The following is a 15,233-nucleotide window of genomic DNA, read 5'->3' as shown; positions in this document are numbered from 1 at the left end:
TCAAGATCAGCAGTATGAAAGAAGGAGGGGGTGTTTCCAATCTGAATAAATTTTGTAAACATTGCCTTTTCAAAATGCAGAAATATAAAACAATAATAACTTGCTTAAATCACCATTCATCAGCTAAAGGAAGATGATGGGCAGATGGCTGTTTAGTGATCTCTTGTGAGAAGAATATGAATTATGTCTTTAAAGTTATTTGAAATAATATTGTTTCAATGAGAGAAGCTCCCTGCCAAGCACACTGCCTTCTCTGGACAGCATTACTGAATGCTGCCTGAATCCATAACCAATTTTTCAGCCCAATTTCCCTCACTTATCTTGGTGACCAGTGTTCTACCTTCAGTGGTAAGGACCACTGTCACCAGTAGGTGTTAAATTCCACTAGCATACACAGTAAGCCTGTGCAGTCAATGCAGATTTGTGTGGCTGTGCTTTATGTATTGTTGATCTCTTGAAACTTCTGGGTCCTGCCTGTCTGTCAATTGGGCAGACTTAGGGAGAAAAATGCTGCAACATAATGAGCAAGTAAGGAGAGGGGAGATGTAGCAGGCAATAGGTAAAAATTCAGTATAGGTCCAGAAAGCTAAACAAATAAATAAGCAAATAAAACCTACATTTTGGTAAATGTGATTGTGTGAACAGCTTCATGTCATTTTAATATTTTTGAATCTCACTCCCTGTCAGTAAAATGGGGATAACATTACATATTAATATTACTGTTATTATCAAATAATCTAAATCTTAAGAAAATATTTAAAGGATTAAAAAATACTCCAATATTGGTAAAGAGGTCTATTATTACTTTTTTTTTTACTCTTTGAAAATATAAAAGCCATCTCAAGCTACTTACTTCTTGCTTTTTTTGTCTCTATGCTGTCCTTTTTTCTGTTTCTTGAACAATCTAATCTGTTCCTAATCTTAGGCCTCTGTACTTGCTCTTCCTGTGCTTCGGATGCCTCCTCCTCACCTTTGATTTCTACTTAGTTGACTCCTCCTTAGCATTGAGGTGTCAGCCCCAATATCACCTTTCCAGAGTGGCCTAGGTCATCCAATCAAATGAGTCACACACACCCTAGTCATATTATTCATCACTTTATTATAGTTCCTTCATAGCACTTGCTAAGATGAGATATTATCTTGCTTATCTGTTGCCAGTCTTCCCTTATTAGAATTTAAACTCCGTGAGGTTAGGAATTTTCTTTGTCTTATTCATTCACATATCACATTCTTGAATAGTGTCTAGTACATATTGGATACATGTTGAATGGCAGGTTTGGCAATCATTATGGCCTTCACTATTAGCAGAAGGGAGGTAATGTGTTTGCTAAATTCATTAATCGCACCCTTATTTTCTTATATTTCTGCTTTTCTATGCTCTCTCCCCAAAGTGACTGTATTTCCAAGGATAAATCAGAGACAAGTTTGGAGCTGTTACTATCATTGTTTCAGTTACTATTGTATTATCAGGTATAAGATAGCTCTAAGAACCACCCCTTCATCTTAGGTACATTTACAGATGTTGAAAAGCTACATCTTTGATTATTTATTAACCCTGTCTGAAATATAGGGGACAAAAATAGCTTTATTGATGTATATGATGTCAGTGATGAATATATAATGTATTGGAGCTAAGAGTTCTTAGAAGATTGAATTCATTTTTCTTATTATATATGTGGGGAAACTGAGACCCAGAAAGATGTAAGCACCCACCCTATATTACAATAGATTACAATACATGTTAGGGGCAAACAGAATTCAGAAATCACTGCCCATATCTCCCAATTGTGCAAAGACAAAGTCTGGGGAATCTGTTATCTGGATGAAAATTAATGTCCAGATTGATCAGATGGCCCTCAGGAATTTTCCAGTTTTGAGATTCCAAAACTACACAGACCTGTAAAAGCAAGCATTCATTTTTTCATTGTTATGCTTTAGATATGAGGTGTCCACCAAAAAAACCTCATGTTTGAGACAATGCAAGAAACTTTAGAGGTGAAATGATTGGATCATGAAGTATGCCCTAATCAGTGCTTTAATCCCATAATAGGAGTTAACTGAGTGGTAACTGTAGGCAGGTAAGTTGTGGAAGGTATGTCTCTGTGGTTGTGCCTTTGGGGTACATAATTTTTCCCTGATGAACAGAGCTCTCTTTCTTCTGGTTATCATATCCTGAGCTGATTTACTTCTCTACACCCTTCTGCCACCACCTGGGTCTCAGAGCAATGGAATTGGCTACCTATGAACTGAGACATCTAAAGGCATGAGTGCCAAATGAACTTTTCCTCCTCAGAAATTGTTCTTGTCAGGTCTTTTGGTCATAGTGGTGAAAAAGCTGACTAAAATATTTATTTATTCATTCAAATTTTGTTTATAGAAGGCCTACTATATGCCAAGGAAGATTACACACTACCCACCAATAAAATCTTGTTCCTTTTCAGGGAGGGAAACATAAGGAATAACAATGAAATAAAACACCCATTCACAAGGAGAGCAAACTAGAAAAACTGAAGGCAGGGAAAAGAGCTCTAGAGTAGACAGCAGTTAGGGGACCTGAATTCTAGAGCTGACTCATCCTTTTTTGGCTATAGCGCTTCCCTCTCTTGGTCTTAGTGTCGATGAGTGTGAGAAGGAATGCTTAGAACTCTATTCTCTGCCAGCTCCACTGCTTTGATTTTATGATTTAAATCAATTCTGTAGGAGTACAATTACCTCAATGAATATGAATGTGTTAAATGACATGTATATCATTCCTGAATTTCAGTTTAATGGCAATAGGGAAGAGAGGGCAAAGAAAAACAGTGTAGGAAAAGAGCAGAGACCTGAATTCTCTAACTCCAGTCATCAGCCCTCTCTGAGCCTCAGTTCTTCCCTATTCGCTGTGGAGACTGAATTAGCTGGGCTCTGAACACTGCCTCTCCATACCTGTTGCTCAGATTTTCTCAAGATTTCATCATTTCTATGACCAAAATTCCTTGAGAAAGTTGCTAAGATTAACCTGTATAAAGAGGTAAGAGACTTAGGCAGTATCCAAATTGCTGTCTTCAAAAAGATAAAAGATGTCATGTAGAAAATAAATTATGCTGATTACTGGAGACTCAAGGGCAGAACTGTAACCATATGTGAAATTTAGAAAGAGAGAGAGAGAGAGAGAGAGAGAGAGAGAGAGAGAGAAAGAGAGAGGCAGATTTCATTTCTTAGAAGGCTGCCATTTGCTTTCATGCAGAGTTATCCTAGCAGATTGGGCTAGATTCATAGTTAAAGAACAGTAAGTCAGTGTAGATGTATAAAGGAGAGGACATTCAAACCGTGGGTGGGAATACCTGAGGGTGGGAAAGTTGGAGTACAATGGGGTTCTTAAGTTATTTTTCTGTGTTTAGAGCCTTTGTGGAGCTCAAAAGTTCTGGACTTGCAGGCTGTGGTTGTAGTTCAGTGGTAGAGCACTTGCCTAGCATATTTGAGGCACTGGGTTCAATTCTCAGCACTGCATATAAATAAATAAATAAATAAAGGTCCATTGACAAATAGAAAATATTTTAAAAATTCTGGACTCTTTCTTTAGGTAAACACACACAATACACACACTTACACATGTGCACACACATGCACATATACACACATACATAATCTCAGAGCTTCACTAACTCCTTAAAGTCTATGTAAAACCTTTGGACTTACATGGAAACCCTCAAGTCTGAGATGCTGAATTCTGGACAGAGAATCCCAGTCCTTACCCTCTCTCACACTTTCTCTATTATAAACTCTCTTACCCCTTTCTCCTTCCTGTCTCTTGCTACCTACTGTCTTCAATTGTAGTGAAATATGCCCCAAGGAGAAGGTATCCCAGGATAAGCCATGGCTTTTCCAAATAGACACTACAGTGCTGCTTGTCTTGATTTCTATGCACATCATTTTTTCTTCTCTGAGTTCACAGAAATTATTTACCCCTCAAACACTTCTGAAGTTATAAGGCTTTGTCTACCTCACAGCCATGACAAGATGAGACTCCGGGGAAACATGAAATCTGTCTTAAAATATGTGAAGGATAGGTTCATGGAAGAGTGATCACACTGATTATGCATGACTTCAGAGAACTGAAGTGGGTCCATATGCCGGAAGTCAGAAGAAAGCAAGTTTTGGCTCAGTAGAGTGCTGAACCATCTCAAGTTTGCGGTAGAACAGGCAGCATGGTGGTGATGACTCCCTTCTTTAGATACTATGTGGTGAGGCTGGGTGATCTCTTAAAAATGGAATGCCTTAATCCCAGCAACTTGGGAGACTGAGGCAAGAGTATCTGGAGTTCAAAGCCAGTCTCAGCCACTTAGTGATGCCCTCAGCAACTTAGAGAGACCTTGTCTCAGTAACTAATTAACTAACTAACTAAATGGGCTGGGGATGTAGCTTAGTGGTTAAGTGACCCTAGGTTCAATCCCTGGTACCAAAACAAAACAAAACAAAACAAAACAAAACAGAAAAACCCACCTTTACTGGGTGAAGAGAAACAGAATCGACAACCATGGAAATCCTTAACTTGAGAATTCACAATTGGTAGTCTTTTGGGGTTCTACCACCCCAGGCTCCAATAGTTGCAAACAACAAGGTAATCTCTGTCCTCATTTGATGTCGCTATAGGCTTTTCTTCTACCATCTGCCACTTCTTGACAGTGGGTTGCTGTTCCTTCTCTGAAGATGGGGCACCAGACTAGAAGTTTTTTTCAGTCAGTATTACTAACTTACTTCATGAACTCCTGCAGATATAAACTTCTAGAGCTGCCTATGCCCATAACTGCATTGGCTACAACTTTTCATAGCTCTCTGAGACCCCTAGACAGAAACACGTTTGGCTATGTTCTTTTATCAGGGAACTAGGACAGTAGGGAATGTTGCAAAGATACCCTTAGGACTTGGAAAGATTGTGAAATTGGGTATGATGAATCATAGATTGTTTGTAAGGCTGGCAGGGAGATGAGATGAAGAAGATAAAATCAGAATCTGGCTCTGATTCCCTACATGAGAGTGGGACAACTTTCTAAAGGTACTTACTATCTCTACTAGGAGTTGCTGGCTTGGGTAGTATAGGCTGGTGAGCCTGGCACAGCATCTAAAGGGTATGACTGCCTTGGTTACAAGTCTATACCATCTCTCAGTACCAGAGGGGCCACAAAACAGGAAAACCCAGTTTGGGGAAATTTTGGAGGAAGTTAGGATGTGTTGACCATCAACAGCAAACGTGTCCATAGGTGAGAGGAAACAAACATTATGTAAGGACTTCAAACAGACACCCGGCCTGAATGGGGGTTGAGTTACTAACAGGATAACCAAAAATTTATAAGCAGTTGAAGCCAAAGTTAGATCAAGATAATATAAAACATGGTAGGGGACAAGGTAAGAACCAGAGAATGTGTTTGCAGCAGGACCTCTTGTTTCAGTGAGATTATGTAGATTTTTGAGAGCAAGGGGAACTTTGCAGCTCTTCCTGGCTCCTTGAACACCAGGATTGGAAGGAAAATGTCATCCAAGAACCAACGAATGTTGAGGCAGACTGAAACAGGTGTGACATTTTCCTGTCCTTGTTAAAATTTGAGCAGGAGAAACTGGGGTATACAGGGTTCCACTTGGGAGAACTGTGGGTTAAAGAACAAGATATGTGCTGTCAATAGAAGGTCTAATGAAAGATGTAAGGATTTTATGTGTGTTGTGTGCATGATTTTGCTTAGTTTTACATTTGTGCCTTAGAACATAGAGGAGGGAAGTGGTGGTGATTTTAGAAGAGAGGATACTCCATGTGAAATGCAACTGTGCACATAGTGAATGATCTGTAGTGACAGAGACTGAGCACCTCCAGAGGCACACAAGTAAGAAATTGGAACTGTTTTGCCTGAGATGAGGCTTTTGTTGTGATTTTCAGGGTTACAATGGATTTTAGAATCTCCAAGAGATGAATTGGGGCTGCATTAGATACAGAATTTTATAGTACCAAGAACTATCTAAAATTGGCATTGGGGGCCATTGTGCAAGGTGAGCTCCCTGTACTGAAATCTGGACAATTGTTTCATCTCAATACTGTGACTCATTCTCCAGCCCTAGAGAGAAAGTTAAAATCTCCAGAGAACTGTTGAATTTTTGTTTTCCAGCATCAAGTGTCTGATTCTATTAGGAAGAACAGTGAGGGAAGAACAGAGAGTGAGGGAGGAAGAGAGGGATGGTGGGAGGTGTTTCAGCAGCAGGATGAACAGATAACTTGAAAAGACACATGAGTGAATGTGCTTATTCTGACTCTTACTGTGCCAAGGAGCCTTCCTTCTTCCATCAGCCATGCTATATAACTATTTTCCTCAACTCTCAGCCACACCATCTCCATGGAAATACTTAGAAAAGACTGCAGTGTTAGAGATATGCATAGAAACAGTAGATACTAAACTCTCCATTCAAAACAACCTCTTCTTTTCCTGTCCCTGGAACAAACCAAGAGCATCTCCCTTCTTTGTGTCTTTGCTCCTGCTTTCTGGGAGCTGAAGTTTCAACCTCTTGCTCTCCCTCCTATATGCCCATTTCTGTCCTCTGGTTGTTCAAATTCTAGCTCAAATACTAGCTGTTCTGCAAAGCCTCCTCTGCCCTCAGTCTGCACTATTTGTTTCTATAGTTCCTGCCTGCATATCATTACCTGCCTGGAATTAACTGTTTCTTGGTTGTGGGTTCTTCTCTGTAGTGCAATTGTAAGCTGATGAAGAGAAACTATACTGAATTCTCTTTTTTCTGATTCCAAGCTACTTCTCCCTTGGATGGACTGGGTATATGCATGGTCTTACTGGCCCTCTGAGTCTTGCCTTAGGAAACCCCAGATAACTTATGGGTTTTGATGAAATGTAAGTCAAGATGAGTTCAAATGTACATGAGGACCTGGGATGCAGAAAGCAAGAGAGCAATGGTGTCAAATGTTTGAGAATACTAGTGAGATACACTGAGCATCATTTCCCTCTTTGCTGAATCCACTCTTGGAATGTTGTATGGCATCTTCACTTGTCCTATGGGAACAAAGTGTTCACAACCCCCTTTTGAAATATGCAAGAACTCTGGCTCAGAGAGAACAATGAGGATAAGGACTATACTTAATAGCCTAACAGTCAGGTGAAGCACAAGACCATGTCTTAGTAACCTTGGTCCTGCCTCTTCAGTCTGTTTATGCTACGAAGCAGCCCCCCACCACTGCTCCTCTGTGCTTCAGTTATATTTTAGGAAAGACTGTTTTTTGATTACATGTCAACATATCTTTTACTCTCCTACCACATCTTAAGCCCTTTTGGGAGCTCTGGAAGCCATCTCAGAGCCAGAAACAGAGAAAATACCCACTGCTTACCCAGTTGATATATATTGGTACACTTCATATGAAAACTTCTGCAGAGGAATCAAATTGGAGATCAGTGATTCCCAGCTTCTGACTCAGTATCTGCTCTTGGATAGATCTGTATGTTAGAGTCAACATTTATTAATTTCTTTGAAAGTGTTTATTTATGTGTTCAACTTTATGGGTCACCAAGTAAAACAGTTTGTTTTATCCTGTTTCCCCCCCTTTTCTTCCTTCTTTTTTAAAAAAGAAATTATCTGGTAATCACATAATTTGTATAAGCCTAGGTCTACATTTGGAACGGTTATCTCCCAATCATAAAAACAAGGGTTTACGTAGATTTTGTTATAAGCTATTCAGTGTTATCCTGCCAGACACCATCTCCCCACAAACGGGGGCACCCCAGAAAGATTGCATCACCCTCAAATCTCTGCCTCAACTTTCCTTACTTTTTTAATCCATAAACAGCAATATGTGGCTAGGGTGAAAACAGATATGCATGCCTGAACACACATGTGATGTAAGTTTGCTTGCCTCCATCATGACTGCTTAGTAATCTCTGATGCCTGGCTAATAACAATGATGATGATTTTGGTAATGATGATGATAAATGAATTTCTTCTTATGCCTTAATAAGTAGTTTTGACATTATTGACATCAGAGGGCTACCTTTCTGGCTTCCCTAGAAGAGAGATGTAGCTGCTGATCTCCTCCACTATCCCTGGGCAGTAGTGGGTGGCTAGGAAGTCATGAGACTGGTTGAAACAAACACCAGGATTTCTTAGAGTGACAGCTTGCTGCATAGCAGAATATTCTGAACTGCTAGGCTCTTCAATTCTCATTTCTACTCTTGGTGCTTCAGCTAATTCTTTCTGTGACATTCCTTAAACTCTCCCACCCAAGCCTTGGTTTCCTACCTTTAAGTTACTGGGAGAAGGGTAGGTGATAAGGAAATGACATTAACTCTGAAGGGCTTAGGTCACTGTTTTCTTCACCACCATCCCCACCTTCTGAACTCTAGGGAGGCAGTTCAGTTGCTTTTGTTGTGGCTTAAATGCCCCCAGACTCCTTGAAGAGGTAACTTAAAATTCATAAGTGAAATGGCAGCCTTGGACCACCAGCCCTAAACCTCTTTTCCACTGCAACCCCACGACTGAGTTCCATCTCCCTATTTCTGCTGCTTCTGACTCTGGCAGCACTGACTTACAGAAGCTTGCCAAATTCTAAACCTTCCTCAGGGACGCTCCCTCAAGCCTCCGACTAACCTGCCACAGTCCAGTTCCCATAGTGGTACTTCCTGGGTGTCGGAGGAGACCGCAGTGTCTCTCGAGGCCAGACTCAGAACTCCAGGGTCACTGCACGCAGTTTTGAAGCTGGAGAAAGGAGAGCATTGTGCTGGCTCACCCCATTCCTGGCGACCCTCACTGGGACTCTCATAGACTCTAGAGCATTCCCTCCTGGTTCTCCAACTCCCCCCTGCCTCATTCTGCCTGTAAAATTCCCAAATTTGTGCAGGCCTTTCCTGGCGACTACTCTCCCGCATAACTGCCTGGGTTGCTGGTACCCAGCGGAGCTTGTATGTCAGACCATGGGTTGGTCAGTCCAGTCGCAACGGCAGTCTCCGCAGCCCCCTCTCAATCCCCTGCGCCACAGCTCCTAGCCGGTGCTTTGGGCGCTGGTGCAGAAAAGAAACGAAGAGTAAGGGGAAGGCAGATTATGTATGCCTGTGTGTGTGTGTGTGTGGGGGGGGGGTGTATGCAGAAAGAAGAACCCATAAGTCCGGGTTCCCAACTGCAGCAGGAGAGGAAGAGCAAAGGAGGAGCGGCGAAAGGAGGGGGCAAGAGACAGGAGCGACGAAGACTTTGCCATCCTCTCTGGAGCCCCAGCGGGTGGACAGGGCGGGGGTTCAGTCGCGGCTCCCCATTGGCTCCCGCGCGGGCCCGTTGACTTTCTATAAAGGGCGGCTGCAGAAGGCGCGGCCGGCACCGGCTAGGAGCGCTAGTGGCGGAGCCTGGCTCCGCCCTGCCCACAGCGCGGACCGGTCTCAGACAGACGGACTTGCGGACTGATTGCAAACAGGAGAGATTGAGTCAGAAAGACCCAGGACTACGGAGAGGAGGAGGGCGCTGGGGCGACGCCTGACGCCTTCCCCAGTTCAGAACAGGCGCTGCCTGCGCTTTCCAGGCGGCAGAGCATTTGGAGCTACCCGCGTTCTTCGACTCAGCGCTCAGCTGCCCAGCTCAGCTCTGCGCACTTGACTACTCCGAGCCGCTCCTGTCCTTCTTGCTGGTTCCTGGCGCTTCTTTCCCCTCCCCATTTCAGACACCTTGGAGAACACCTTCTTAGCTTAGAGCTTCAGCGCACTGAGCAGAGCTCGCCGGGCTCTCCGTCGAGGGCCTCACTTTCTCCTTTCCCTTCCTTGGGCACTCCCTGACTCCGTAGCTTAAGGACCTCACGGTCCTCCAAAGGCGTCAGGATGGACGCCCCAACCACAGAATTGCCCCAAGGGGTTTTCCCGAACCCCGGCACCATGAGCTATGGGGATGAGCTGACCCCTGAAGCTCTGAGTGTGCCCAGCGGCTTTGATGACCTGATCACCTCCACCACTTCTCAGGTGCTGCAGGCCATTTCTAATGCCGCCTCTGCAGTCGGCCGAGCCGGCCGCAACAGCGTGCTCTCCATGATGCCAGACCACATGCCAAACACCGGTGACCTGGCCGACACGTCGGGTCCCCTAGCTTCAGAAGTGGTGTCTCAGGATGAGCAGGTGCAGTTCTGGCTAGTGGTAGGGTACACCATAGTGGTCTTTGCTGCCATCATAGGCAACTGGGTCTTAAACCATGTGATTATGAAGTACAAGAGGGTGCACACTGCCACGGGCCTCTTCGTCGTCAACATTTCCGTGACCAACATGATGCTGGCTCTTCTCAGCTCCCCCTTCACCATGGTAAGCTGGGTCTGAGGAAGGCGGCCTGGGGAATAGGGTGAATGTTAAGGTATAACTTTGCACTTGGAGCAGAGAGAGCTGTTTGGTGGGAGGAAGCACTGGAATGGGTTGGGTTGATTTGGGGAAAGTTTGCATAGAGATTGAAATGGTTGAGAGACATTGCGAAGGGTTTGGAAATGGGGGTGGGATGGGGTCAAAATGAGACAGGCAGGGTTGTAGTTGCATTGTTGTGTTGATCTGCTGCCTTGACAGAGGCTGAGAGAGACTTAGGTTGCCCAGGGTGGCAGTGGGGACCTGTTGCAAGTGAGGTTTTGTCTGACATGTAAATCTGAGTTTTGTCACAAAGGCCCACTCAGTTTCTCCACCTTTCAAATGCAGTGCTTGGACTTGAAAGTGGTTAAAAGCTTTTGTGATTTGGTGTCTATGACTCCAAACTGGACTATATGTATTGAGAAGATGGGAAGAGCAGAACTGCAGTGTGGAAATATTTCTTTGTTTCTTTAGACAATAATGTCAGCAGTTTGGTGAAGCAAAGATTCTTTTACTTGTGTTTTTGGGCTTTTAAGAGGGGTGAATCCAGGGCTTCATCCCCGTGCCTTATGAAGCATTCTTTCCCACAGGTGCGCTATCTGTGTAATTCCTTGGTGTTTGGGAAGATGACATGCCACCTCAGTCGCTTTGCCCAGTATTCTTGTGCCTATGTAACTGTGATGAGCATGGCTGCTATTTCCCTGGACCGACATCGGGTATGTTTCTCAGATCTTGTAAAAGGATAGATTCTCTTATTAGGTAGATAGAGACAGGTAAAATCACAAATAATCCTGAAAGTTCTTTGAGTTTCTTGATACAATATATGTGAATGAATATGTATAGTTTAGGGGAATTACAAAGTGAGGAAATACAGACTTTCATGAAATTAAATATTACATAAGAAAAATGCTACCATTTTGATATGGTGCTATGGGAAAAGAGATGTGATCAATAAACAAATAATAAAAAATGTTTCCTTTGGAAAACATTTCTTTTTTGCTGCATTGCAGGACCAGCTAAGGGAAAAAAGAGGGAATGGATGAGTCAGAGATAGGTGTGGCTTCAGGGCTGGTGGTGGGCTGAGTTTGAGAGGTGGGGTGAAGTCTGTATGGGAGGGCTGAGGAATTGAAGTAGGAGGGCATAAAGATACTTGGAAAGGAAAAAGCTGGAAGGAGGTTCTGAAGTAACATAAAAGGAAGTAGGGGGGATGAGAATCTGGGAGGGGTTATATAGTTAATCAGTTGGGAGGGAGGGAGGGAGAAAATGAGTGAGAGAAAATGTGGGAGGGACAAAGAGGTGACTGAAGGGATTGTGGCTAGAGCCAAATGGGAGGGGCCTTAGAAGGATCTAGGTGGTAGGAGATAGAGGGAAATAGACATGGAGGGAGGGAGAGAAGAGGGAATGAGTGGCCACAGAGGGATCAAGATGGGAAGGTATGGAAGTAGAAGGGAAAGGGCATGAAGAGCTAGGTGAGAGGAGGGATGAAGAAATATGAGGAGTATTTACCCATCCAAATAAGATAAAAGAAAAATAAATCACTTTTGGACATCCATCCCTCTTCTCCATGGAACTCCCAATTCAAGAGACAGGGAATTTGAAGTTAGTCATCTAGGATTCCTGACTCCTCATTGAAATGTTTCTCTCAACATTAGCTAATGTTGCTCTTTCATCAAAAAAAGGTCACACAGTTTTCAACTAAAATAGTACCCCAAACACATTTCCTATCTACGTACCAAATCTTTGCAACTTTGCACCAGAATTTCAGTTGATGTAACCCTAATTTGAATTGTTGAATTGGTTTGGGGTCCTTTTCTTCCAGGTGATGCTATATCCCCTCAAGTCCCGGATTACTCCAATGCAAGGCAATGTTTGCATCATTATCATCTGGATTGTGAGCACTTGTGCTGCTTTGCCACATGCTATTTACCAGAAACTTTACCAGGTGGAAATTGGGTAGGTTGATGGCTGTTGTTGGGATTTCAGCAACCTATGACCTCAATATCCACATACATTAACTCATGGAGTAGGTGTTTAAATAGCACATTTCAAAACATGATGGTGAAAATAAATTTCCCTAAGCTGTAATTTATCATAAGAGTGCCCAGGTGCTCTCATGGAATTGGGTTATTAGACATATCCTTTCCTATTTGGGGGGGTATAATTTTCCTGTATGTCATATGAAATATCTGGATCAGGGGAACCTCAGAGCTCCCTGCTTCATATCACTAGACTTTAGGATTTATGCAGACACAAACAGTTAAATATGTTTCTCCCTCAATGACTAACTGAAAATGTAACAGCTGACTGTGGACTTTAAGAAAAAGGCAAATAAAGTTGTTGCTTTTTTCTTTCTCTATCTTATAATCTAGAAACATTACTGAGGAAACTGCCTGCCTCCCCAGTTTCCCATATACTTCAAAATCCACATGGAAATACCTTGACCTGAGCACCTTTTTGCTCTTCTTCATTTTGCCATTGATGGTGCTGGTGGTTGTCTATGGTCATGTGGCCAAGAAGTTGTGGATCCATAATGCTGTCGATGACATTAATATCCATACCTACATCTGCCAGCGTGGGAAGAAGAAACAGACACTGAAGATGCTGATGACGGTGGTGCTTGTCTACACAATCAGCTGGCTACCCCTCAACCTTTACCTGGTGCTGCTATCTAGTGAATCCATCTCAAGCCACAATGGTCTATACTTTTTCCTCCACTGGCTGGCAATTAGCAGCTCCTGCTACAACCCCTACATCTACTGCTGGCTCAGCGATAGCTTCAGGATTGAAGTTCAGAAGGTCATCATGGAAATCCAGAAGATGCTGCTGGATGGAATCAGTCGCCTAAGAGGGGAGCACCGCAGGTTGAGCTCTGTCTCACCCACCCACCGTCCTGCCTGGGTGGATCCCAATCCTGGAGTGCCCAAATTCCCACGATTCAAAGATTTTGATGAGCTACCCAGTCCTCCTCCCTCCCCAGCAGTGGAAGTCTCCTTTCTCTATCCATCAGTGCCTAGAGTTTAAGCTGCCCAGACCGCGATAGGTTATCCATCCTCAAAATACCTGAGATAGGATGGGACCAAAACAACTAGGACTCATTCATTTCTTATGGGTGTGGTAGGGAGGAAAGGGGTTGGTACTTGAGGGGTGGGGTCCATATGTGAATCACCATATGTCACACTCACTCTTTAATTTCTTTTGCCTTTTTTTCCTTTTCCTCTTTCTTCTTATTATTTTTTCTCAACAGTGAGTACACTGAGGATATTTGATCTCCAGACTCATCAGAGTTGTTTCCCTGCCACTCAAAGAAAATTCCACTTTGACTTGGAGCCATCTGAAGCCCATCTCTGTCTGTGGTCACCAGTCCTCTCTGTTCATTCTTGTGTACTAATTGGGCATGATATCGTCCATATTATAGACATTGTTCCAAGGGCTTTAAAAGCCCCTACAGATTTTTATTTGTATTTTATTTAGATGGACAGAGACCATATTCCTATCATATTCCCAGGGAAATTCCAGGAGAGAAAGGTATAGTTTTGGAAATTTTATTGGATGCTCTGGGAACTCAAAGCACCTTGAAAGTGCAAATTGTTAGTCCTATTTCTTGTGGTAGAGCGAGAAGGAGAAATCTTAAAGATGTAGAGGAAAAGGCAACGCAGTTAAATGGCTCACTCCATGTTACCTGGGTTATTTCACCAAGTTGCTATAAAATAATTTGGTGATAGTTTTCCTCTGAATGTAATAAAAATTGAAGTGTTCATTAGTACTGCAAAATCCAAAAAATTTCCTCCCTATTTCTGACTCTACATTTAGCATCATACCTTGTTTCATGTAAATTTGTGCTGAATTGTTTCCCTTTCTTTTTCAGGAAAAAGAAAATGTATGATGTTGCTCCCTGGTATTTCAATTGTTCCTCTATATTTAGCCAATGAGAATTTCATCTCAGTAGGAGAGATGAGGAGGAAGTAATATTGCATCCTTCTTGTGCTACTGCCTTTATTCTGAAGACAGTTTTACTAATGCACTTTGAAGTGTACTGATGTTTCTTTGTGTCAGGATGATCTCAGGATGGGAATGAATTTCTTGTGCTCTTTGTCTTTCTCCTTCTTCTTTGTGCACTTTTCCATTACCCTTTGCAATACCCTTTTCATCTCCTCCTTGACCTTCCCCTATCTTTCCATCCTCCCCATCCCTTACCTTTTTCCTCCTCCCTCTATTCGTTTCTCTCTCCTCTACCTCTTCTCCTCTTACCCTTCCTCTTTCTACAAATTCCTTCTCACCTCTCTTGCTATCTTCTATTTCCCACTCTCCTCCATTCTCCTCTTTTCCTTTTCCCTCCATCCTCTTCACTTTTTTTCCCAATTTCTTTTTCCCTTATCTCTCCTCAACTTTATCCTCCTCTGCCTTGTCCCTCTCCCTCATCCTTCTTAAGGTTCTTCCTTTTTTAGCACTCCTCCAATTCTTCCTTCTTTCTTCATTTCTCCAGCACTGTCTTTTATTCTTTACTTCTGCCTATGCTGTAAATGTTGTAAACACTCTCCTACCGTGTTGGTTTTAGAAATTTTGAGAGTGGGTTATCATTATCTGGTTAAAGTGAATGCATGCCTCTGCTTGCTTTTCTTTCTTCTTCATTATCTTTCTTCTCATCTTAATTATTTTCTTCTTAATAATGACATATTCTCAGTGTCCATTGAGATCTCCCCTGGGAAGGGGTGAGCCAGTCTCTAGAAGAACGACACAGGTTAAATGGAGTTTAGTTTTTGGCTTGTGTGATCCCACTTGGTATCAGGACGTGGTGGGTTTTTCCTGAGTCATGACCCCAAATATCTCTGGTAAATTTCCACACTAGCTACAGTGTTGCATCCATTTTTAGACCAAGGAAAAAATGAGAGAAAAAAAGATCTAGTTCTACTT

General features: G+C 42.7%; 1 protein-coding gene across 1 annotated transcript; it reads left to right on the top strand.

The window, feature by feature from the left end:
* The first annotated feature begins 9,470 nt into the window (after positions 1-9,470).
* LOC306651407 (G-protein coupled receptor 83-like) lies at positions 9,471-13,348 on the top strand. The gene is made up of 4 exons (XM_079123974.1): positions 9,471-10,292; positions 10,913-11,038; positions 12,142-12,275; positions 12,692-13,348. The coding sequence occupies exons 1-4, from the start codon at positions 9,822-9,824 to the stop codon at positions 13,341-13,343; spliced, it is 1,383 nt and encodes a 460-aa protein (XP_078980100.1). The 5' UTR covers positions 9,471-9,821; the 3' UTR covers positions 13,344-13,348.
* Positions 13,349-15,233: the final 1,885 nt, after the last annotated feature.

This window comes from Sciurus vulgaris (assembly GCF_902686455.1).
Source record: "Sciurus vulgaris genome assembly, chromosome: X".
Classification (NCBI taxonomy): Eukaryota; Metazoa; Chordata; class Mammalia; order Rodentia; family Sciuridae; genus Sciurus; species Sciurus vulgaris.
The sequence above is the reverse complement of the archived record's forward strand: the minus strand, read 5'-3'. Positions and strand labels throughout refer to the sequence as shown.

Coding starts and splice junctions, on each gene's coding strand:
- LOC306651407 (XM_079123974.1), top strand. CDS start 9,822: ATGGACGCCCCAACCACAGAATTGCCCCAAGGGGTTTTCCCGAACCCC. Junction 10,293..10,912: donor TCAGCTCCCCCTTCACCATG/GTAAGCTGGGTC, acceptor TCTTTCCCACAG/GTGCGCTATCTGTGTAATTC. Junction 11,039..12,141: donor TTTCCCTGGACCGACATCGG/GTATGTTTCTCA, acceptor CTTTTCTTCCAG/GTGATGCTATATCCCCTCAA.